Source organism: Ascochyta rabiei, chromosome 3 (genome assembly GCF_004011695.2).
Source record: "Ascochyta rabiei chromosome 3, complete sequence".
NCBI lineage: Eukaryota > Fungi > Ascomycota > Dothideomycetes > Pleosporales > Didymellaceae > Ascochyta > Ascochyta rabiei.
Genome location: NC_082407.1, coordinates 1,571,999 through 1,595,301, shown reverse-complemented (window position 1 = coordinate 1,595,301; position 23,303 = coordinate 1,571,999). Strand labels below are relative to the sequence as shown.

Below are 23,303 nucleotides of genomic sequence, written 5' to 3'. Positions count from 1 at the left end.
GGTATAGCTTGACCGAGCATTCACAGCTGCCTTGCTGCGGCCTGTCTGAGCTTTCGATCTTCAAGTCTTTCCTTGTAGGAACTGTGTACTATAGTAGAGTACTGTCTTGGAAAGCCTCGAATCATATTCCAGAATTGATATCCATGACCGTCGATCGTTGTCGGCATACTTGAAGCTCCAGAGCATCCGAAGCTACCCCTCAGCGTGATCTTGCGTGCTTTCTTACTCTGCTTCCGCTCTTTCTTCTGTATATGAGCTACTCGTAACTCTGTTCGGTCTGAGACCTTGTTCCACAACACACACGACACAGCAAAAAATGTCCCTCGCACCCAAGTTCGCTGGCCAGAAGCTCGCTTCAACCGCCATCCAGCCCAAAGCCGTGCACACCATCGAGATCTGTACGTCCCCAACTTGTATCCCCACCACGCACAATCCCTAACCCCACCACAGACCTCGACTACGTCTGCCCCTTCAGCGCCAAGCTCTTCAAAACCGTCTACAGCGGCCCGCTGCGCAACACGCTGCTAGAGAAGTACTCGGACCGCGTCGTCACCATCTTCCGCCAGCAGATCCAGCCCTGGCACCCGTCGTCCACGCTCGTTCACGAAGCTGGGTTCGCTGTGCTCAAGGTCCAACCTGACAAGTTCTACGACTTCAGCGAGAAGCTGTTCGAGCAGCAGAAGGACTTCTTCGATGTCAGCGTTGTGAACGAGACGAGAAACAACACGTACAAGAGGCTGGCGAAGATAGCAGGTAGCGTGGGCGTGGATGAGAAGCAGGTGTATGCGTTGTTGGAGATCAGTGATAAGCCAAACGAGGACGGTGGGTTGAATGCAGGCAATGGGGTTACGGATTATGTGAAGCTGCAGACAAAGCAGAATCGCTTACAGGGCGTGCATGTTACGCCGACGGTCGTGTTCGACGGGGTGGTGAACAATGACATTAGCTCGAGTTGGACGGAGAAGCAGTGGGAGGAGTGGCTGGAGAAGAATGTTGCGTGACTGGACGGTGGAGTCAGGGTGAAGCTGTGATGTGTGCTGCAAGAGGTAACAGAACAGATGAATACAATACATTATTTATATTTGTGCTATCTGTGTATGCTGTAGCTTCGACGCTGCCTTCTGGATGCAATAAACATGTCTCACGCTCGCTCTTGTTCCCAAGCCAGCATAAATGCCATGGCTCTTTCGTACGTCCACATGGTGACGGCGCTCGCAGGCGCGGCCTTGAGCAAGCTGACTGTTAGGCCGCGGTACATGCCACGTCTACCCTCCTGCCTCCATATGCGCAACACCGTACTCATCACACCTCTATACTCGGGTATGTTACCATGTACGTAGCGTGTCAACATGGGCCCTTGAACCTGCAGACGCTTTCGTGTGGTGTCAAGAGGGTAAACGGCAGTTTTAGACAAGACACTGGCAATTACGCCGGCAGCGGCATCCGAAGTGCCAAAGGGCAAGGGTACGGGCGAGTCTGCCACGAGTGGCTTCAGACCCTCATAAGTCGCAAAAAACAAGCCCATATAGGGCACAATCTGGCTCACGCCAGCGCCCAGGCCGCGGAAGAATCCCGTGGGCCCTTCCTGCTGCGCGATCTGCTTGAGTGAGGCTGCAATGGATGTGTACACGCGATTGATGCCCTGGGCGGCAAACCGTGTGCGCAGCAGATCGAGCGGGTAGGTAGCCGTTGTCGCGGCCGCACCTGCAGCAGCGCCGCTGATGAAGTTGACAGCTGAGCCAGGAAGAGGTACTGGCTGCGAGGGGTGCTCCAAGAGAGACGAGACGTATGTGTAGGCAGAAAACTGAATGCTTCCATAGGCCAGGTACATCAGTTCAGCGGGGATGTTGCCCTTCCATAGCCCTGTCAGGCCTTCTTGTTGCAGGATCTGCTTGAGGGTGCCCAAGGTTCCTTTGTAGACGGGGCCATGGACGCCGCGGACGCTGAGGGGGTCGGAGAGCGAGTGGATCTGGAGTTGTAGGCGGATTTTGATGACGTCGAGGGGAGCTATAACAAAGCTGTCGCACATCAGTCAGTGCCTTGGAGCGCGTGCAATACCCCGAGAGTAAACATGGCTGCGGACATACCGCGACACAAGGCCGGCGACAGCGCCAGCTACCACGACCTGTCGCTGCGAGCCCTACAAACGGTCAGTTGTTGTGCACCTCACGAGCAGCTCGGCCAGCGCGTACCTCATGCTTGAGCTGCGCGACACCCTCAGACATGCGCCCAGAACCTTGACTAGGGACAATGGCGCACACGTGCCGCGGACACGCTGTGCTATCTGCCGGCGTGGGATGCGATCGTGGAAAAAGCCGGAGAAAGGGGAACAATGTCAAAGCGGTGGTCAATTCCGCGAGAACAGCAGCCGAGGTGCGTCGGCTTTTGATTAAGAAACGCTGCACTTCCCCGGCTTCGCTGCTGCTGGACAACCCCCAAACACCATGTCATTGAACGTTACCACCAAATTGCCTGCGCTCAGGTCCGCACGGCAAATCGCGCCGAGATATCAATCAGCAACTTCCGTTCAGAGAAGACACTTTTCCTTTCGATCTTTCTGGAGCAAGTCCTCAAGCTCTGCACAGCAAGCGGAATGGTCGCCCGCCATTGACGGCCCTTATCGGCAGAGCAAGCTACAGATCAGAGCGCAGAAAGAGAAGGAACTCGCAGAGAAGGCTGCACAAGAACATCCCGTCCCCGAAGAACCGCAAATTGGGCAAGCAGACGGTGCACCTGCCAAGCATGTCGCTGTGGAAATTGACGGAAATGCTCGAGTGTTCGACACAGCGTTCCTGCGGGACAGTTGCTCATGTCTGCAATGCAAAGACCCGCACAGCAAGCAGAAACTTTTCCAGACTTCAGACATCCCGGAAGATTTAGAAGGAAGTTATAAGCTTGTTGAAGACGAAGAGAAGGGTCCTTTGATTGAGCTCCAGTGGAGCAATGACGTAAAGGGATATGGACCAGACCACCGCACACGACACTCAGTTGACTGGCTGCGAAGAGCAATCCACCAGGAGGTCGAGTTAAGAGGTGGTGTACGGCACGACGAACGTGTGCTCTGGGACAAACAGAAGATCACAAAAGATAACAAGTGGCTCGACTACAACGACTACATGGCTCAGGATGAGGTTCTCTACGACGCTCTTACCCACCTGCATAGATACGGTCTGCTTTTTATCAAGAACGTCCCCGAGTCAGAGGAGTCAGTAGTCAAGCTCTCAGAGCGCATCGGCAACCTCAAGGATACGTTTTACGGCCGCACCTGGGACGTCCGCTCCAAAGCCAAAGCAGAGAACATCGCCTATACCCCCCAATTCCTCGGACTGCACATGGACCTCCTCTACACCTCAAACCCACCACATCTCCAGCTCCTCCACTCCTTGCGCGCTCGCACGCCCGGTGGCGAATCTTTCTTCAGCGACGCCTTCAACGCCGTGCACCAGCTCCAACGCTATTCAGCCCTCTACTTCCGCACTCTCTGCACCTTCCCCGTGACCTACCACTACCACCACCCAACACACCACTACCACTTCACCCGCCCGGTCATCGAACTCTTCCCCTATCCCAAATACAACGAGCCCACGAACCTCGCCATCCGCCGCGTAAATTGGAGCCCGCCGTTTCAGGCCCCCTTCGAAGCCCGCATCGGCAGCAACAACCAGACGTCTTTCCGCTCCTTCATTGCCGCGTCGAACGCATACGAGAAGCTGCTCAGCGCCGAGGAGAACCTGTACGAGTACAGACTGAACGAGGGCGAGTGCGTCATCTTCGACAACAGGAGAGTGCTGCATGCAAGAAGAGCGTTTGATGCGACAAAGGGGGAGAGGTGGCTCAAAGGCGCGTACGTGGACGATGATGTTTTCTTCAGCAAGTTGAGGGTGCTGCAGGAGAGGTATGAAGGCAATTGGAATGCGGAGGGTACGGTGAGGTATCCTGTCAACGGAGAGTGAAATGGTTTGATTATAGAACGGAGCCTTGCATTGAATGGTGTTGAGGTATCGCATAGCATAGGTGCTTGTATGGATGCGTGCATAGCGTGTGAGGGCAGTATAAGTCGGCATAGACTAGTTCGTGTGCCTAGACTGGCATTTTCTTTTGTTTATGGCAAACCATGCTAAGCGCTCGAGTGTGCCACTGTCAACGCATCCTGTGTTTTTTGCTAATGTCCTTCCAGAGCTGTTTGGGAAAACGAGTGCTAAGGCTTATTCGCTTCAACCCCAACCATCTTCAGCTATACAGCCTCGCGTTCAGCTCGACAATGGAGATGCCGCCCGTGGAGGGAACGTAGGCAGCTTTGCTCCCGCCAATAAATACCGATGGAATTTTGTTAAGGCGTAGAACGTTTGCTTCGCCTGTTGATGTCCGATATCTCAAGACCAGGTCAATCGTTGGTGAAAGCGGCCCATATCTGAGGCATGATCGAGGCTATTTGTGTTTACGTAAGGAGTGATGATCTTCATGTCTCATTGGTAGATATCCGATCAGTCTGCATGTCAGCACGCTCATAGAAACCCGGGCGAACAGGCAAACGCCAAGTTTTGTTGCAACCTTCCCAGCAAGCCTCACGACTGTTCATTGGATATAGCATGCTAGCATGTCCCATTCTACAGGCCCCAGCCGCTTTTTCCACGAGCGAAACTAGGTCCAGCGTAATAGCATCCTGCTGCACCAAGTCGCGCAGAACCAATCATCAAGCCTTGTAGCACGCATGCGCAGGTGTTCAAGAAGCCTGCACATGCACATACGGAGCGCTCTTTTATAATTAGTATATAGCCTTCATACTGCCTGCATAAGCTCAGCCTCGTGAGACTACTTATGACTGCTGGCCCACAGCCTGATCGATGCCGGCCTACCTCCTTCTGCTGGTACCATCCATCCAAGATGGTCAATACAATCGACGACCACCGCACTCTTCTTGAGTCCCCGGACGATGTCTCCTTGCCAAGAATGATTAGTACTGATACTATAGCACTACCGTTACTGGGCGGTAGTGTCGTGCGCAAAGGTCCCGCAAGCTGGCCGATGTCACCCAGGCCTATTCAAAGGTCCTGGCCAGAAGTTTTGTGGGGAGCTGCGTTTGATATTTTCCTGTTCGCCTTCGCAGTAGCATTTCTTGCATTTGCCTCATGTGTTAGTCGCTACGACCAGGCATCGATATCAGAACACCTTCAAGCGACCAAAATGCTCCAGGGCGCGACGAAATATGTAAGCAACAGGAGCTATTCAGCGTTCTCACTTACTGAGTTGTCAATAGGGTCCAACCATTTTTCCTATATTATTCGCTATGATTATGGGACGAGCCACACACGCCATCCTTCGCTGGCGCCTAGAGCTGGGGGAACGCATCGGTGTACTCGATACTCTGGCATCGAGTACATCTCTTACTGCTACGATGGTCTCTCAGTTCTAATTGCGCAGTATCAGCACCATTGGTATAGCATTGGTTACTATATGGGCACTGTCACCGGTTGGCGGTCAGGCCTCGATTCGGCAGCTGAGCAATGGCACTAAAGTGCAAACTCATCATACTACGTTTCAATACATGGTTCACAACGGATTTGGCTCCTCTTTCCAGCATTCTGACAAAGCACAACCTATCGAATACCTGGACACCCTCTTCAAAAGCGCTATCATTGCACCAGCAGCAACAAGGGCAACACCGTTGGACCCTTGGGGCAATGTTAAGGTACCAAGAATCGAACAGTACGAGAACAACGCATCTCCAGACGATGATGGCTGGTTTGATGTGGGCGCAGGGAATACTAGCATCTACACGTCTTTGATTGGTATTCCAATGGCCGGAGCAGATTCGTCCGCGTACATCAACTACAGTACAACTATCCATACGCCATACTTGAACGTAAACTGTGCCCTCAATTCTTCGATAGACCTAGATTGGGTCCGGACGCATCCTCCAGATCGGACACGTTTCCAAAATTCCAGTGGGATTTCCGCTTTGATATTTGCAGAACAGAGCAGACAAAGGGTCAAGCTGACTGATCTGCGCCCGTACCAGTTCAGTTACGTCACCTTATCGTTTGAAGACGACTTCAAGCTAGACTGTAACGTCACGAACTCATATGTCGAAAGCAGGCTCGTTTGTCCTCATGTCTCCGACTGCAAGATTGACAAGATCCGTCGGTCTTTGCTTAATCATCTGCCCGAGAACTGGACTATGTTGGACATACATTATAACAACCCTTCTATGGCTTTTGGCTCGTTCATCAGGAGCTTTGGGGGCGACGGGAATGCCGCAACACTCCTCGATCGTTACCTTTCCGATCCAACACTCGATGTTTCTGATAAGACAATGTACAGAGTCAACAGAACAACTGAGGTCAACTACTCATTACGGTTCATGCAACTTCTCAACTCTTATTTTACCGGCATGAATAGCTTGTATGCTATTACTGGAGGCCTCAATAATGACACCGCTTATTACTGGGATAACGAAACTTCGTTCGTTCCAGAGGTGTCTACAAACAATTTGACCATAGCAGCATACAACACTACTGACTATGCGGGCATATACAACTGGACTGGAGAAAGTAAAAAAGCAAGGGTTTGGCAGTCGGAAGGCCTGAGATGCACAGTTACAGAGATCCTCATAGCTAACAAGCCGTGGGTTGCCACATTGGCTTTTGTATCGATCGTGCTTATAGCCGCAAGCTTGGTCTCTCCACTGATTCACTGTTTCCTGATCAACGGCCCGGAGGTGATGATGAACATCTCAAGCTTGGCCACAAGACACAATCCTCACGTACCATTGCCTGATGATGGCTCCTTCATGGAAGCGTCAGATCGCGCAAGACTGCTCAAGAACGTGCGCATCCGTTATGGAGACATTGAGGGGCAGGCTGGTGTTGGACGCTTGGTCATCGGGGTACCACGCAATCTTGATGGGCAAGCTATAGGTAAAATACAACAAGGAAGACTGTATAGATAGTAAACTCAACCTGGGCCTGTGATGCCTTCTGCAACTTTGAAAGGATACTTATTTATTCACTGCTGAGTTGGAATGCTCTACAATATCTACAACATACCTTCAAAACCCCTCGCAGACAGCAAGCTGTAGGCGGCCAAGCGTAGGTTGCCGCAATCATCTATATGATAATCAACAGCTTCATAGTTGAAAGGGTGTTTGTCAGGAAAGCCAGTAACTTGTAGCTTCTTCATGATCAGCTGATATCAGGACACTAGTGACTTGCGAAGCTTACATTGGGCAGCGTTTTTGTGATTATCCAAGTCCTGCCACTAGCCTTTTCGGTGACTAATAATAAAATTTGGTTTTGAAAAACCTGGGGCTGCGTCCTGCAAAGGGTATAAGATTATGATAGCGCATACGCCGATAATGAGGAGAGGGGCCAATTCGTAGAAACACCTACTTAAACTGCACTAGAGATTCCTAAGCTCTGGATTCAGAGACCGTCTTCTAAAGAAACAAGACCCCTAGCTTTCTCGCATGGCGCTCGTCACAACAAGTCATATCCTTACTTTCTGCAGGGTCAAAAGGAAGTCGCAACGACGCACAGCGGCAGGTCAAACTATGTTTTGTAATTCCAAATGAGGAGTAGGTGACAACAAAAATAGATGCGAGCTGTTGGGGCAGTGTCTGATAGTACGTTAGTTCGTAGCATACAAAAAGCGGCAATGATAAGTTCATACAGAGAACCTGTGGTGCATTCGTTCGATGGTGAGGACCTAGTTGCTAAAGAAGGCAAGATCAAGATGGTAAAGAAAACATACAACAGCGGGTATTAGCTAGCAATGGTAATCTTTCTGCGTCCCAGAAGATGTTTGGCTTCCCATGTATCGATTAGATCCATCTTGTGATGGAACATTGAAGGTACTAGTATAAACGTCTATTCTAACTTCTCGATATCCCTCAATGCCTTTTCCTTCAGCGTCATTCTCTTCAATCTATTGTATACACGTGTGCTAATATCCGGGTTCAGCTTGACATGAGGGTACCTCCGTCGATAATGGTTCTTTTCTTGATGCCACCATCCACGCCAAGTCAATAGCACTACAATAGTCAATGGCAAACTAATCGCCCAGTATACTCCAAAATGTCTAGACATAATCTCAGTTCCCTCGTCTGATTTGGATGGTTGTGCTTTCGCATTAGCCTGTCAATCAAACATTGACATACTGAACAGTGTCTGTTTGGCAAACAGCTTCGTCAGCTACACTAATTGTTGCCCAAGATTAACTGTACTTGCTGCTATAAATGTTGGAGGTAAGAAGAGAGTAGTAGCAAAAGCAAGCGCTTTCATTGCAACACTATCAAACCCCGTGATTGCCGCAATAATGGCATTGACGTTGCTATCTACTTGCGCGACTAGATTGTACGGCTATAGCAGCTAGTTAAGAAAATCTCTAATGTTGCATGAAATTCAGTCTCTTACCACATCGAGCTGTATATCCAGTCTGGCCTTCAGCGCCTCCGTGTGCTCCAAAATTGAGGCAAGAAAAGTGGTCAAGGTCGCAATAGTGCTGTCCAGCGCTGGCCCTCTACCGTGAGTTGTTTGAGATAGATCCCGGGTTTCTTTAGAGATATCTCGAAGGAACTGACAGTATCTGTCATCCCATTTCATATTACCAGTGAAGGTAACTACATCAGTAACAGTAGTGTTGATATCGGCGAGGATCTCAAATCGGTCACCAGTCGTGTTCTGACCGAGAACTTCAAAATCCAATGATTTGGAATAGCTGGCATTCCACCCGGCTTTGGTAGCTCGAAGTCGCCATTCTAGAAGTATCATTCTTGGAGAAAGATCAGTTCCTTTGTATCTATCTGCATTGTAGACGTGGTCTTCGAGTAGATTTACTGGTAACAGCAACGGATGCTTCCAGTTAGAGATTTCCATCATTGAAAGAGGACGCTGCTCCAAGTACCCATAACCTCTAGTGCTTATGCCAAGCCTCATCCTCTCCCATCTCCGCATGGCTACCCCTATTCTGTGGCGATTTCTCATTGGCTTTCTGTCCCTCACGGTGATCAAGAAGGAACGCATTCAGCCACAATTTAAATGTGATACCACCTACATGCTCAACTACATCGCTTAGCAGGCAGCTAATCCAGAAAGAACAAGAGTGGAAGGTGTTCAGCAGAAAGTGCATTCATTTCGTTCTAGTCGCATGCACTGTGCCGCAGGCTTTGGCCACACGCACTGTATCGCAAGTTTACATCGGGCAAGGGTCACAATGTAGGATCGTTCAGTAGGTTTAAATAAATTGCAAGCAGCGCCTGGTATGCAGGATTGAAATATCAACTAAAATGCCCTCAGACAAAGTCGATCAGAAGCCCTCTCTGAGCAGATCAGGACTCCAAAACAATGGTATTCAATTTATCGAGAAGGTGCACCAGCTCGAGGAATTGGAAGATTGGTTGCAGCCGATAAGCTACCAGCTTACACGAAAACGAACACAACCTCCAAAAGAAGCAAGGAAGGTTTTCAAAAGAGAGTTGAAAGAGTTTCGAGACTCGGGGCAGGATCACGACGAAGCTTCTGAAGGTGACTGGAGCTTGCAGCCCGGCAAGACGAATGAAGGATTAGTTTGCCCTGCCCAAAAGTTTGAGGTAGAGACTTGTCAGCAAGCCGCAGAAAAGGTACGACGTTGGCGCAAGAGGAACGAGAACGAGCCCAAATGGACACAATTTTTCCGTCGGTACATCTTCGAGGATTTTTCTGATGTCCAAGGAGACGTAGATTTCCATAGGTAAGTTCCATGGTTGTAACGAAAGACGAAGAAGTAACATGAGCAGGGAAACGATATACGGGTGGGAATTGTATGTTACATCCAGCTATCTCAAGAAACATCCTAACTAGAACCTGTAGACACGAAGACGTTCTTTGGAATGAATTCCCACAATGGGTTCAATCGGACCTGGAGGTTCAGCGACCGACACGACCGAAGCCCGACCTTACCTATGGCTTCAAAATCATCGAAACAGCCACTGAGCTGTATTCGGATTACAAGCATGATCGGCATGTGGAGAGCTTCTCCTTACCATGGCTCAGTGAGCTGCGCAGTAGGAAAAAAGGTAGCGTGATCTCGTCGCCCACGACAAAGTTACATCAGGCAGCAAAAAGTAAACGAGTTACACTGAGCGCCAAAGATCTGATGTGCTTCCCGTGGGCTATCGTCGAAGTTAAACATGGTATAGAGAGACCGAATACGAGCGACGGACACATGAGACAAAATAAAACCAAGGAGAGTAAACATGAGAAGAGGAAGCAATTTTGCTATTGCCAAGCGGCGAATGCGTCTGCAGCAGGGCTGGTTCTAAGAGAGGAGTTGGCCATAGTGGCTGAAGATAAATCGGAATCGCATGATGCTCTGGTCATGTTCTCTTTCACTTGTGTCGGCCCAACTGTTAAGCTCTGGATTACATACCGAGAGAAGCCAGTAAGTCCAACGATATGTTTTAGAGAGAATAGGAGTTCTGACAGCGACAAGAGCGAGCACACAAGCAAGCGCGAACGTAGCCAGAAAAGCAAGCACGCGCAGAGAAGGGGACGAATTATCATGGTCTGCATCTGGGCGACATCACTGGAATTGACATGGGGAGTTATGGCGCTGCGAATGATTGTGGAAAACATGCAAGAGTGGGTATACGCCCGCGTTAAGCCTGAGATATCTAGGTGGATACGTATCGTCCACGAACATCCCCCACAGACGATTTCTCTAACACCTAACGGCGACACGGTAGTGCAGAGAAGAAGAGCTGCCTCTTGCGAGCCATTGAGCGAAAGAATGGATTTTAAAAGATGGGATCTACCAGCATTAGGGGAGCGACACTCTACCCCACGAGCAAAAGCAATGCCTCTACTGCCACGTGGGAAGACAGCTCCGGGGTCCATTGATAGGTGGAAGGTTAAGTCCGACGTCCCGAGGATACAGCTGAATGGCTTCATTGAAGCGAACACGGGAGATACCAGCGATAGTGCAGTTGAGGGATGCTCTAGCGTCCATGCCAGTGGGTGCGAAAGCGAGGAAGACGACCAAGAAAAACTGTCTGGATTCATTTACGATGATGAACCATCCGAGGATGACAAGTCCGATGCGTCATATGTACCTTCCAGTTCAGAAGATGATAGCACAGAGAGTGAGAATGCAGAGGAAGAGGAACTAGAGTTGCGGATTGACGATTATGACACCGAAAGCGGCGAAGCTTCAAGCGAGAATGGAGATGTCGAAGATGTCGAAGAGTATGATCAATCTGACAAAGAAAGAAGTCAGCACTGGTTAAGCCCGACATCGAGTGCAGTGTCAAACCTGGACGTGTATTATACTCCAACAAAAAACGTGAGGTGGAGAGATAGATCGCAAGACCGGTCGCAGAGGGGTCAAGGCCCTTCTCAGCGGTCTCGACGCTATAGTTCGCGCTTCTGATGGGAATTGATCGTGAGCAATCATGAAATTCTCATTCTGGCATGTTAACTCGTTTTTGATTCTCATGTAGCATCTGGAGTACTTTGAGGGCATATTTTCTGCTTCATTGCCAACCAAGCCAAAACAGTCAATCCGGCTTTCAACCCCTGAATCCATTTGAAGATCGCGTATCCAAATTTATCGACGGAATCTAGACGTCAGCTGTGGTGCGTATTCATCAAGCAAGGCATGTCTCAACAGCTGCCTGCTTGGGTTGATGATGAGTTCCTCAAAAAAGCCGTCGAGAAAGGTACGAACATTGTTCGAGTAGCTCATGCCTTGGCACACGACAAAAATCGCGGTATGAGTCCAGAGGGTGTTTTCTCGGTGTTGCAGCTGATCAGGTCGTTTGAGGAAGACGTTGATGTGCAATCAGCCGGAACCTCAAATTGAATTAAGTTTACACTGCTTCCTTCTCTTCCTCAGTGTCTCATTGTTCTAAATATTTCAGCATTGTCGTTTTCGATACCGTACCTACGAATACAAGAAACATGTGTGCACTTCTTTAGAGTGTACAAGCCTACGCATCAAGAGCACAATCTTCTCCTTAACAAAACTCCCTCGTCGTACTCCCTATGCCTGCAAAGTGAGATATTCGGATCCCGCCAGGCCTCTGGGTGCCAAACGTGGGTTGAAGTACAGTCGTGGCCTGGCAAAGGATACGAAATGCCAAGAGGAGCTCCGATATGGGCCCTTGCGAGGTAATCCTACAGCAAGTACTATTGTTGAGTTGATCTAACAGCCGAACTATTCAGACAGCCCAGAGCAATGATCCTGGCATGACTATGTAGTTCCCCGAGCGTGGAACTGATCCTGACGCTTGGTATCATTTGGTTCCTTCTTTATACCTTTCGCGGCTCGTTATGCCACAACTCCAACACTACAAGTCTTTATACCCGAGCGAAGTTGATGCACCATACTTATCCGAGCTAAACAGGGCAGGAGTAAAGCGCACCTTTCCCGTATTGTGTGGCTTTGCTACCTGTCTTGCTATACTACACTACACATTTAGGAACTAGATTCCTAAGGCGCTTTCTAAAAGTCTGTTGTGTTTATATAACAATGCAGAAAAGAATAGGTGTAGTCTTTAAAAGCAGTAAAAATCTTAGGTTGATTGTTTTGTAGGTATAGTATTAGGATGTGCAAAAAACATACAGCAGCGGGTAATTGCTAGTAGTTACCCACCTAACTACTAATCCGCAAGTGAGTTGCTAAGATAGGGTTAAGTAAGAAGAGAGCCTTGTTTTTGGCGTCCTATAGTTGCCTTTCGCCGAAGTTGACTACCATCTCACGGCAACCCTCCTATAAACCTACAAATTATTCATTATGCCCTTCTGGATACCCTCTAGCTTAGCCGACAGCTCTGTCCATACTCTTTGCTGATCCTTCCACCCCTCCTGGCTCAGCACGTACTTGGAAGGCTGCACTATCATACAGTCACCCACGTATTGCCCGTGCGACTCCGGGCCCATCGACGCTGCATGCACTAGGTTTCGGCTCCCAAGCTCAGTGCTGCGCGCCAAGAAGAATTTCAAAATAGTAATTCCCCAGCCAGCCTCGCGCGAAAGCTCACTGTGGCATAAGCTGGGGTTGACGCAGTTGATTGTGACCGGAATCTGTGTTGCGCTCTTCGTCTCCGTCATTGCTCTGACCACTAGTATCTCGAGAAGCTTCGACACCCGGTAGCGTTCTTCCATCGCACCTGCTATGTTTTCCGGTTTTGTGTTGAGTGTCTCGAAAATCTTGCCGTCGGGCGCTTTGCGCTCTTCGAAAGCTGCCCAGGCGTGGACTTCGGAGCTCGTGATGGTAAGGTTGGGGCGGACATTAAATTTTGCCGCAGTCTCCTTGAGCTTGGGAAGAAGAGAAAGAGCGAGCAAGAATGTGCTGTTTACGTTGACAGTGATCGTCGATTCCTCGCCTTCTGCGAGCTCCCACTCGCCTCGGGCAACGCCAGCATTTAAAAGTGCGACGTCAATCCTATCCAGCTCTTTGGATGCTTTGGCTGAAAAATCAAAGACACTTTGATATGAAGACATGTCGAGCTGCATTACTTTGACAACGTTCTGCTTTCGTGTACTGGACTCAATGTCGCGTTTTGCTGCTTCACCCTTCTCGATGGAACGTACTGCCAGGATGACTGTAGATGCGCCGAGTCGAGTGAAGTGTCGTGCTGCTTCCTTGCCAAGACCGATATTGGAGCCTGTCACGATGACGGTTTTCCCGGTATAGTCGTAGGTAGGCAAGGGAAGAGGGGCGAAAAGTTGGGAATAGATGAAATTCATGATGGCAGTGGTAGTTGTAGCGGTAGTGGTATTGTTGCAATTGTATTGCTTACGAACCTATGTATTTGAGACCCGTTAGGAGACGCAAAAGATCGAAATCAATTGGGATCAGAATTGGAAGGAGACTCAGCCTCTTTATGCTTTACTGTCCGCGACTCAAGACCCTTCATTCTGAAGGCAGAGCAGGCCTATGACTTGGGTGGACTCTACGCGCACATGGCAAAGTGGCGCAACTAACTAGACTCCACCACGTCCAGTCTAACCTACTATGTACATTCGTATTCTTCGTTACACGTAGGTACTGACGCAATCTCCGGCTCCACAAATTCCAGCCGCATTATGTCCGTACAAGCTATAGCCCTTTCGTTTCGGAAAACCGTCACATGCTCGCTGTTCTCGGGACCCATAGTCTGGGCTTAACGGTGATAAGCCAGGCGTTAAGCAGCCAAGCGTTAAATCACGAGGACCTTAAGCTCCGTATAGCGAGACATAGTCTGTAAGATGTCTTTCGTACATCCACCGTGTTCGGGTGTTATTCTTGAGCAACGCCGAGTTTTATGAATATCTGCCGTGATGCATAGAGAAGTGATCGTTGACTGGTTGAGATTTGCCTGAGCGTTGACGTCATGCTTCAGTATCCTCGCCCCTATGAGCGACCTGAACGTTGTAAAAAGCGAATCGTAGTTGAATCCTAGATGAACCGTAGAGGTCAAGCAGGGAAAGTGTGTTAAATCCAGAGGATAAGCACACCCTATACAATGTGTTCTCACGTGCGGTGGTGAGGCTACGGGGCGGTTGCTGTTGTTAGACGGCTAGCCTCGGTTACGCACCTGCATCTCTCCGCTAATCCTGACCTTCATAAAAATATCACCTACCACATATTTTCTGGAGAAGCAATGGTCGCGAGTGGAGATGTACGCTGAGTTTCGGATGTTGAGAGCTCATGTTAACAAGTTATAGGACAAGAGTACGCCTGCCGTCGTTTCGCTGGCTGCGGGCGGCATTGCAGGAGGTGTAGAGGGTTTCTTATCGGTATGCCGAAAAACTTGGCCGTTGCATATTCCTGACCTTGTTTTCAGTATCCTATGGAATTCGCAAAGACTAGAGTACAATTGAGAGCTGAGAAGGGACAACCAACTCCACGTAACCCATTCCTGGTTGTCACACAGGTCTATCAAAAAGAAGGATTGCGAGCACTGTATAAAGGATGCGGCGCGTTAGTCTTTGGCTCAGTAGGGAAAGATGCGGTGCGCTTCTTGTTCTTCGACCAAATTAAGGAGACTTTTGCCGATCCTGCCACCGGCACTTTGTCACCCGGACGCAACCTGCTTGCCGGCATGACTGCTGGTGTTGTAGCATCAATAACTGCAGTAACACCGACTGAGCGTATCAAGACCGCCCTTATCGACGATGCGCGTAAGGAGAGGAGGTTTCGTTCAGGTTTGCACGCTACGCGCGTCATATGGAAAGAGCACGGTATCCTTGGTCTGTATAGAGGCTTTGCAGGAACCACGTTGAAGCAAGCATCAGCCACAGCATTTCGGATGGGGACCTACAACATTCTCAAAGACTACGAGAAGAGAAAAGACATTCAACAAAACACGGCCGTCAACTTCGCAAACGGTTCTGTAGCCGGCGTTGTGACTACACTTGCAACACAGCCGTTCGACGTGATCAAGACCAGGTCGCAGAGTGCAAGGGGAACGAACACGTTGGAGGCTGTTAAGAGCATTCTACTCGACTATGGTATACGAGGGTTTTGGAAGGGGACGACCATGCGTTTAGGACGTACAGTTTTCAGCGGTGGTATCTTGTTTACCAGTTACGAGGCTGCTGTTAAGGTCATCCTTCCCTTATATCCAGAAGTCAAGCGTGTGGAAGGCGCCGAGTCAACATAAACTGAATCTACGTTTCAATCGTCAATTGGTCTATGTAAGAAGATCTGTGTACTTCATCTAACCTAGAAGGCGTAGCTCATGCCTTGTCTTCGTACTCGTCAATCACGCTGACTGGTTTCACAAACTTGCCCAACGGTTTGTACTCGAGATGATTCAGACCGAAGGCATTCGGGCCTCCTATCTCGACACCCTTCGGACTCGTCCATCGTTCACTAGCAGTGATGCCAATCACCAAGACCAGCAAACCATACCTATATTCTGGTGTCCCGATAGCCTCGCCATTTTGCGCATCAATAACCGACACTAAGTCCGGCACGATAGCAAGCACATCTTCATTGCGTTCCTTGCCAGTCTTGACTTCTTCGCCGTCGTGCATGCGGATAGCAGCGATGTTCTCATTTTTGAAGGGAATCTTGACCCTGCCAGAGTATTGAGGCCCGGTACCTTCGATAACGACTTCGCCGTAGACGTGGCCATTCCAGAGCTTGCGCTCAACGCTGACGATCTTGCCCTTGAAAAGGACGCGACCTGTTTCTGGTCCGCCTACAGCGTCAATGATGGACTCAGCGACGTTGTCAATTCTGTTATCTTCCCTTGCGCGTGCAACTTCTCGGCCTATTCGCCATGAGAGGGATATCGTGTGCTCGACTGCCCAGCGTCTTGTCTCGTCACCCGTGACTGGGGCATCAGCAACACCGACAGAGCTCCCCATCTGACTCAGAGCTGACCTTATGATTTGTTCGACCTTCAAGTCACTTTTCGCTGTGGGCAGGTAAAGTGTGTTGCCGTTACCGTCAGCAACGCATACCGGGGCAAAGACGATCTCCCGCTCCCCAAACACAACGGGTGTGGTCTGCCACTTTGTTGGGTAGGCACGTCCCATCCAGTCGCCATCGACACAAGGAACATTCATGTTCGACGATGCGCCTAGGACGAGTCCCTGAAGGCCATTCGAGCCGCCAATCTCAAGAGGGATCACATGTGTTGCGCGGCCGCCCTTGAAGAGCTCTTGCAGACAGTTCTGAGCATCCATCATCTCATCAGCGGACAGCTTTTCGATGCCTACAGTCGGACTTCCTGCACCGCCGCCACAGCCGACTCGATCTTCATCTTTAAGATTGTCAGGGCTGATGACTCTTATGATGCCGCCAGCTCGCAGAATACCGCGCACTCGCAGCATCGTGGAGTACGGTGAGCCACCGCCTCCAGTGCCCAAGATATAGCAGCCTATAGTGATCCAATCAAGGTCGGTCTCTGAGATCAACCATTCACGGTTGATGACCTTGGGCTTGTAAGCCACGATATCAACCGTACTAGTTGTATCGTCTTTGTCTGCGGTGTCTTCTGTCGATGCTGGCGCACCTGTGCTCTGTAAAAAATCCGAGTCTGTTTCCGCATCATCCTCTGCTTTGGCGACATGGAGGTCCGTAAAATCTTGCGACCGAGAAAAGTCGAAATCTCCAGCTGCTCTGACGATGAAACGCGTCTTGTTCGCTACATACTGCAGCGGCAACGATTCAACTTCCACAATCTCGACCGATTCGATATGTGCGCCTGCATCAATAGCCCGCTGTTTTGCATCTTTTTCGACTTCCGCTAGGAGTTCCTTTTCGGTCTGCTTCTCCGTGGATTTCACAGTGTCTACAACAGCGCTAACTCGTGCCATGGCAGCACCAATCGCGTTCGCTACGCCTGACCACTTTGGCTTTACGACGCGGCTCGCACCCTTCAGGCTGTCTGGCGCCACCACGGCACCACCTCCAACGAGCAGTACAGGTATGTCTTCCGGCGATGTCTTCATAGTGTCGACAATGCGCTCCAGCATGTCCTTCGTCTCCCTCTTGAAGGCTGCAATGTCGTTGTCGTTGAGCCTGCCTCGCACCTTTTCTGGTGTGCCTATCGAGATATCGGACGAGCTTGCTACGGTGTAGTCTGTGGCGGTTGGTACGTCTCCGCCGAAGACCAACGCTTTCTCCGATAGTTTGTAGCCCACTGACTCGGGCCCAACTTGCAGTTGGTCTCCAATCTTTCTGACCAGGCTACCGCCTCCGAGACCTATGCTCTTCACATCCGGACATGAGAAATTCATCCTTACACCAGAGAGCTCTGAGTAGGCTGCTTGTTGGCGTGGAAACCCGTTGGCAAGTAGTAGGCCAACATCTGTTGTTGTACCTCCTACATCAACCACCATCATCGCCTCGCTATGCTCCTGTTTCCCGACTAAAAACGCAGCACCACGCATGCTGTTGGTGGGCCCCGAGGAGAATGTACGGATTGGTAACTGACTTGCTGCTTCGCCACTGAGAATGGTGCCGTCGTTCTGCGCGATGAACACTGGACAATTCAACCCAAGCTTCCTGATGGGAGATTGGAAAGACGCAATGGTCTTGCGCGCGAAAGACAGGATCGAAGCATTCAGGATCGCGGCGTTCTCTCTTTCCAAAAAGCCAAGACTTGCGACAGTCTTGCTGAGCACAACTTCGACTTGTTCACCGAGCTCTCGCTTGATGATCTCGGCTGCGCGCTCTTCCTGCTTTTCTACTGTGTCAATCGGGCTGAACACGCTATTGACAACGATGCTCTTAATGCCCTTCTCTTTTATGATCCTGCACTGCTCCACGATTTCATGCTCTTCGATATCAGAGATGAGATTGCCATCAACTTCCAGGCCGCCTTTGATCAAGGCGTAGTGTGCCAGTATGATTTTCTTTAGAGGAGCCGGCCAATCGACGCAAGGCGGTGCATGCTTGCTGAATGGTCCCGATAGACGTAGTACGGCAACTGATGATAGCCGACTTGAGTCGCGGGTTATCACTGCGTTCACAAAGTGTGTTGTTCCAATCGTAACGCTGGCTACTGAGCCGGGGTCCACGGACGAGGACTTGAACATCGTGGTAATTGCATCAGCAATGCCATGACTAGGGTTTGCTGTTGTAGGAGACTTGTGCCTAGGATATCATGAGTATGTGTGAATACATTGTGCGCAGATTGAGATTTTGGTTCTCAAAAGGCAAAGGGTGAAGGTCTGCATCACGTGCTCTGTGAAGAAGAAGGTTTACCTACCAAGCTAGAATACCCTTATCAGTCTCACCTGCCCTTGTGGGATCTATGATGACTCCGTCGGTGTTTGTGCTGCGGGGTCATGTCAGCTGAGATCTGTCTGCATTGTAGTGAATGCCTACCCGCCCACATCAACACCAATGCGTAAGTTACGTGAAGCGCTCATGCTGTCGATGTTACTTGCTGGAAACAAAGATAATGACCAATAGCAGAACGAGAGGTGTAGGAGACAGCGAGACAGCATTCGATCAGATAAGATCATATCGCATTAGTGGGTCTGCCGGAATCGGGCGCCATACCCCCACCACGACTGCCGCGGCCTGCTCAGGGCTCGCATCCCACGACTTCAAAAAGTTTACTATAGTAGTTGTCGCGATCGTATCATTCGTTGCGATGCGTGCTCATCACGCCGTCTTGCGTCTGATAGACAAGGTTCCAATTTAGCCGTACCCCTCCTCTTGGAATACTGTGTGTTCATCCTTTCCGCTTATCATCCCTCGTATCACAGCTTCCGCATTTAGCAGTGACGCTGAACATCTCGACATGGAGGTCGGCAGGGGGCCCAGATAACAGCTTTTGCTTTTGCGTGTCGCTTCGGTATCTTCTTCCTCTGCTGCCCACTACACTTAGCTGTTCAAACAGCGTTCTATTATGACTCTAAGGCAGAGATTGGTATTGGTCACTCAGCGCCTTCGGCTCAAGGGCGATGAGAGCCGACATGAGCAAACCGATGCCTGGGCTAACCGCGATTTGATACCTCTGCCACCCGTACGACGAACATGGTACTTCGCAATACTCTCCCTATTTTGTGCGTAGTAATGACAGCATTGTAGGGGCTGGGTTAACTTCTTCGGCTTCTGGGCTATAACAAGCTTGAATGTTGCAAACTGGCAGACGCCAAGCACCTACTTGAGTATGCGCAGCCCGACGAGATGGCCGAGCAAAGACTAAAACCTCACAGCATTAGGCTTGTCAGTCCCTCAAGCCATGCTTATTGTTGTTGTCAGCAGATTGCTCGTCGTCTTATTCGCAATCCTAATCGCATGGATCGGCTTGAAGTGGCATATAGGATTCACGGTACAGAACCGATATTCCTGGGGTATGAGGGGCAGCTTTATTCCGTTGCTGCAAAGAATCCTGCTCAATTTCATTTGGAATGCTGTGCAATGTATGTTACTGGCATACCTCGGCCCAGTACGTACGAACTGACTTGTGACAGGTTGGAACGGTGGCCGACTGATCGCGGTCTGCCTGACAGCTATATGGCCATCTTATGCACGTATGCCAAATACTTTTGGTCCTAACATGCCTGCCACTACTGATCAGTTTGTGGGTTTCGTTGTCTTCTGGTTCTTATCAACACCATTTCTTTGGCTCCGCCCGGAAAAATTCAAAATTCCATTCCAGATTGTTTGTACTTGGTGTGGTATTGGCATGCTAGCTTGGATGGTTTGGGCCCTTGCAGTCGCGAAAGGCGTTGGTCCTCTTTGGACTGCTGGACAAAGCATACCTACCGGTTCCCCATTCAACTCTTCGTGGCTCGTCATGGCTGGCATCAACCAGGGCATAGGTGGGCTAGCAGCTGGTATAACAAACGGCTCAGACTTTTCCAGATATGCTAGCGCCCGTCGGCACTATCTTTACAGCACGATCACTAGTTGTTTAGTCACTGGTATTCTCGTATCATTCGTAGGACTTGTTACCGCAGCTGCGGCACAGAAGATTTATGGCGAGGTATACTGGAACCCTCCGGATCTTCTTATGGTTATGATGGATGACGGAAACGGTTCTTCGAAGGCTCGTGCAGGCGTGTTCTTCTTGGCCGCAGGCTTCGCATTTACGGCAATGTTCGAGAACATATGCGGAAACGTTATCGCCGGAGGTATCGATCTTGCCGGACTGTTCCCACGTTACATTGACATACGCCGTGGCGCCATCATCACCTTCGTTGCCGCATGGATCGTGCAGCCATGGCAGCTCATCAACCGCGCTACGACTTTCATCGCTGTGTTGTCTTCATTTTCTGTCTTTCTGGCCCCAATCGTAGGTATCATGGCCACCGACTACTATTTGCTGCGAAAGGGGAAGATCAGGCTTAGCCATTTATACAAGACTACTGATTCTTGTTACTATTTCCAAGCAGGCTTCAACTGGCGAGCTATTGCGGCATGGATATGTGGCTGCGCACCAACCATCGGAGGTCTGATTGTCACTGTTCGAGGAGACATGTCCCCACCCAGAGCGCTGGTGCAACTGTACTATATGGCCTTCTTAATCGGTATGTTGTATGTTATGAGCGATAAAAGCCATCTACTGACTGCTCCCCTAGGTTTTTTCATTAGCGCAGTGATCTTCTACTCTCTCAATCTAGTCTCCCCAGTTCCTGATATGGTTCAAATGGACTCGACCGATGTGTATGGAACCTTCACTGCAGCGGAAGCTCGGCGGATTGGGGTCGCTCCCCTTGAGGAAAACCCTTCAAACTCAGGCATCATTGGTATATCTGTCGAACCAGATCTGTATAAGGGTGACACTGTGAGCGAGAAAAGAGTATGATGGAAGTTGCAGCGAGGCAGTGGGTGGGGCATGTTCGTATTCTTCGGCATGGTGTTGAAGCACACAGTCTGCAAATGCACTCTGTAAGTGATAGTGTCAATATTTTGCTCCCGTTGGGCACCGGATTGAGGAGATAAGCGCTCATGCCCAGCCAATATTCCACCTAAAGCTGTGAACAATTCGGGCGCAAAGTTTGGATATATCTCTGACATGACCCTAGGCAAGTCAGTTCCTTGGCTTCTCTTGTCCAGATATTTAGTCCACTAGGGCGAGCAGCAACTAGAAGCAGGCAACACTCTGTGGCTCCTGTATTGGATCCACAGCCAAGAATAGAAAGCGCCACTGTTGATAGGTGCCAGCTTGCTTGGAGCTGCACCGAGTTATGCAGATGTAGCATACTTCCGGCCCGAGCCGAATGGGGTATTCATCATAGGCTTTTACAAGTGGTAACAAGAAATATATTGTTGCAAGGGGCGGTAATTGCGGTTTGATACAGCGAGCGCTGCCTTTACTCTCTATCCGAAATCAGAGCATCGTCGCTCTGCCAACTCAAAGAATGCGGAAGCAATGTCTCTCCATGAGCAGGATTCTTCAAAGTGATAACTGTTCAAGGGGCAAGCTTAGAAGTAAGACGCACGACTAGCCACTTCCGCTTCGTCACCTTGCGGAACCTTGGCTGAAGCCACACAGGGAGCGTAGATCCGCATCGGCGTCAAGCAGGGGGGGCTGTTGTTACTCATCGATCTCTCGAGTTCATGCCCATTGGCGGCCCGATTGTACGTGCAAAGCCGATGGTAGATTGAGTGCACCGCCCACGCCCAGAAATTTATCTGTCACTGTAGGGGTTCTGTGTGACTTGGGCAAACAGGTAGCAATTTATTGACCATGACGCGTAACGATCGGCGCTTCTATGATCACTGATCAGCGATAGGAGCTGCTGAACCCGCACAGGGTGGGCTTGTATCCCACACAAAGACTGCGCTCCAACAAAACCACCTCAGACACAGCCTTCTGGAACACGCGTGGTGGAAGAACAACTTCATTGAACTCAAGATAGGGTTTTTGCCTAAGGCTTAGGCTCGGCCGGAGCAAAGTCAAACACCAGGGTGGGCTTCAGGCATGGTTGAGACAACATCCTTATCACTCAAGGTCTTGGGCGAAATCTGCTGCACTCGCAAAGCAGCTAGCGCCTTACCCTTACGACGTTATCTCAGTGACGGGCTTGTCTAGTGCGCGGCTGTGGCTTCCACGTCGCCAGGTGGGTGGGGCCGCGTGCTTGGATGCGTTTTGGTGATGCTTGGCATCGACTTCGACACAACTGGATCCGCTTTTGGCGTTTCGTCGCCGGTTTCACTCCTTCAACGGATATAATCCGCACTTGAGCCGCATCCAATGGTCCGCCGCCCATCTCCCGAACGTAGCGTCATCTCAGTCTACTACTGGACATCGGAAAATACCGGTGTTACCATCCTGTTGTATCCAACTCAGAGACCGCCAGGTCCAGCCAAATGATGATCTGTAACGCAGAAAGGACTCTCCCTGTTCTGCAGCGGCGTCCCGCTTTCACTGCAGGCGCGAACTTTCCTCGTCGCTGTTGTCCCCAGTTGTGCATTCATTACCCCAAAGTGACCGCTGCAACACCAGCGGAGCGCTTGCTAAGCCTGCCTCGGTGAGATGCATCTGGATCAATACTCAAACGTGCAGGATAGTGGGTTGGGACCACACCAGCTTACGCACAATGACGCTGCTTTTGTCCTTCACATATGCAATTCCAAATGTTGCAGATCTTGTGCGTTCAACACGATTCCCATCTCAACATTCAAGAGCCTTTGCATGTCCAAATACCTTGGCGGAGCGGACGCTGCCAAGGCATGCGTTCCGTTTTTGGACTGGGATGAGGCGAAGACGATTTCAGGTTGCTATCAAAGTGCACGTGCACTGGCAGTGTCACAGAGCTTATTCGCGCTTTGATGTGGATACCAGGAGCAATTACGCAACACATCACATACTTCAGCCAAGCTTGTCAAGTCCCAATGCACCCCTACGTCTTTGCTCACAATCACTC

The 23,303-nt window shown here is 50.1% G+C and overlaps 9 protein-coding genes across 9 annotated transcripts, besides 2 other annotated features; 6 read left to right on the top strand and 3 right to left on the bottom strand.

Annotated features, from left to right (window-relative positions):
- Window positions 1-316: 316 nt before the first annotated feature.
- Window positions 317-1,001, top strand: EKO05_0002113 (uncharacterized protein; the record flags this gene model as incomplete). Its single annotated transcript, XM_038944122.1, has 2 exons — window positions 317-398; window positions 451-1,001. The coding sequence occupies 2 exons, from the start codon at window positions 317-319 to the stop codon at window positions 999-1,001; spliced, it is 633 nt and encodes a 210-aa protein (XP_038792785.1).
- A 140-nt stretch (window positions 1,002-1,141) lies between these two features.
- On the bottom strand, window positions 1,142-2,225 carry EKO05_0002112 (mitochondrial thiamine pyrophosphate transporter; the record flags this gene model as incomplete). Its single annotated transcript, XM_038944128.1, has 3 exons — window positions 1,142-2,018; window positions 2,088-2,140; window positions 2,193-2,225. The coding sequence occupies 3 exons, from the start codon at window positions 2,223-2,225 to the stop codon at window positions 1,142-1,144; spliced, it is 963 nt and encodes a 320-aa protein (XP_038792784.1).
- Window positions 2,226-2,444: 219 nt separating this feature from the next.
- EKO05_0002111 (Gamma-butyrobetaine dioxygenase) lies at window positions 2,445-3,953 on the top strand (the record flags this gene model as incomplete). Its single annotated transcript, XM_038947433.1, has 1 exon — window positions 2,445-3,953. One exon carries the CDS (start codon window positions 2,445-2,447, stop codon window positions 3,951-3,953), a length of 1,509 nt encoding a protein of 502 aa, XP_038792783.1.
- Window positions 3,498-3,533: a tandem repeat.
- Window positions 3,954-5,545: 1,592 nt separating the features above from the next.
- EKO05_0002110 (uncharacterized protein) lies at window positions 5,546-6,949 on the top strand (the record flags this gene model as incomplete). The annotated part of the gene is made up of 1 exon (XM_038947432.1): window positions 5,546-6,949. The coding sequence occupies one exon, from the start codon at window positions 5,546-5,548 to the stop codon at window positions 6,947-6,949; it is 1,404 nt and encodes a 467-aa protein (XP_038792782.1).
- Window positions 6,950-9,283: 2,334 nt separating this feature from the next.
- EKO05_0002109 (uncharacterized protein) lies at window positions 9,284-11,403 on the top strand (the record flags this gene model as incomplete). Its single annotated transcript, XM_038943967.2, has 4 exons — window positions 9,284-9,726; window positions 9,773-9,796; window positions 9,846-10,416; window positions 10,468-11,403. The coding sequence occupies 4 exons, from the start codon at window positions 9,284-9,286 to the stop codon at window positions 11,401-11,403; spliced, it is 1,974 nt and encodes a 657-aa protein (XP_038792781.2).
- A 1,349-nt stretch (window positions 11,404-12,752) lies between these two features.
- On the bottom strand, window positions 12,753-13,724 carry EKO05_0002108 (uncharacterized protein; the record flags this gene model as incomplete). Its single annotated transcript, XM_038947431.1, has 1 exon — window positions 12,753-13,724. The coding sequence occupies one exon, from the start codon at window positions 13,722-13,724 to the stop codon at window positions 12,753-12,755; it is 972 nt and encodes a 323-aa protein (XP_038792780.1).
- A 2-nt stretch (window positions 13,725-13,726) lies between these two features.
- Window positions 13,727-13,758: a tandem repeat.
- Window positions 13,759-14,620: 862 nt separating this feature from the next.
- EKO05_0002107 (uncharacterized protein) lies at window positions 14,621-15,622 on the top strand (the record flags this gene model as incomplete). Its single annotated transcript, XM_038944091.1, has 3 exons — window positions 14,621-14,638; window positions 14,685-14,756; window positions 14,804-15,622. 3 exons carry the CDS (start codon window positions 14,621-14,623, stop codon window positions 15,620-15,622), a joined length of 909 nt encoding a protein of 302 aa, XP_038792779.1.
- A 76-nt stretch (window positions 15,623-15,698) lies between these two features.
- On the bottom strand, window positions 15,699-18,512 carry EKO05_0002106 (uncharacterized protein; the record flags this gene model as incomplete). The annotated part of the gene is made up of 1 exon (XM_038944031.2): window positions 15,699-18,512. The coding sequence occupies one exon, from the start codon at window positions 18,510-18,512 to the stop codon at window positions 15,699-15,701; it is 2,814 nt and encodes a 937-aa protein (XP_038792778.2).
- Window positions 18,513-19,333: 821 nt separating this feature from the next.
- EKO05_0002105 (uncharacterized protein) lies at window positions 19,334-21,238 on the top strand (the record flags this gene model as incomplete). Its single annotated transcript, XM_038944176.1, has 5 exons — window positions 19,334-19,464; window positions 19,516-19,595; window positions 19,644-19,850; window positions 19,902-20,960; window positions 21,012-21,238. The coding sequence occupies 5 exons, from the start codon at window positions 19,334-19,336 to the stop codon at window positions 21,236-21,238; spliced, it is 1,704 nt and encodes a 567-aa protein (XP_038792777.1).
- Window positions 21,239-23,303: the final 2,065 nt, after the last annotated feature.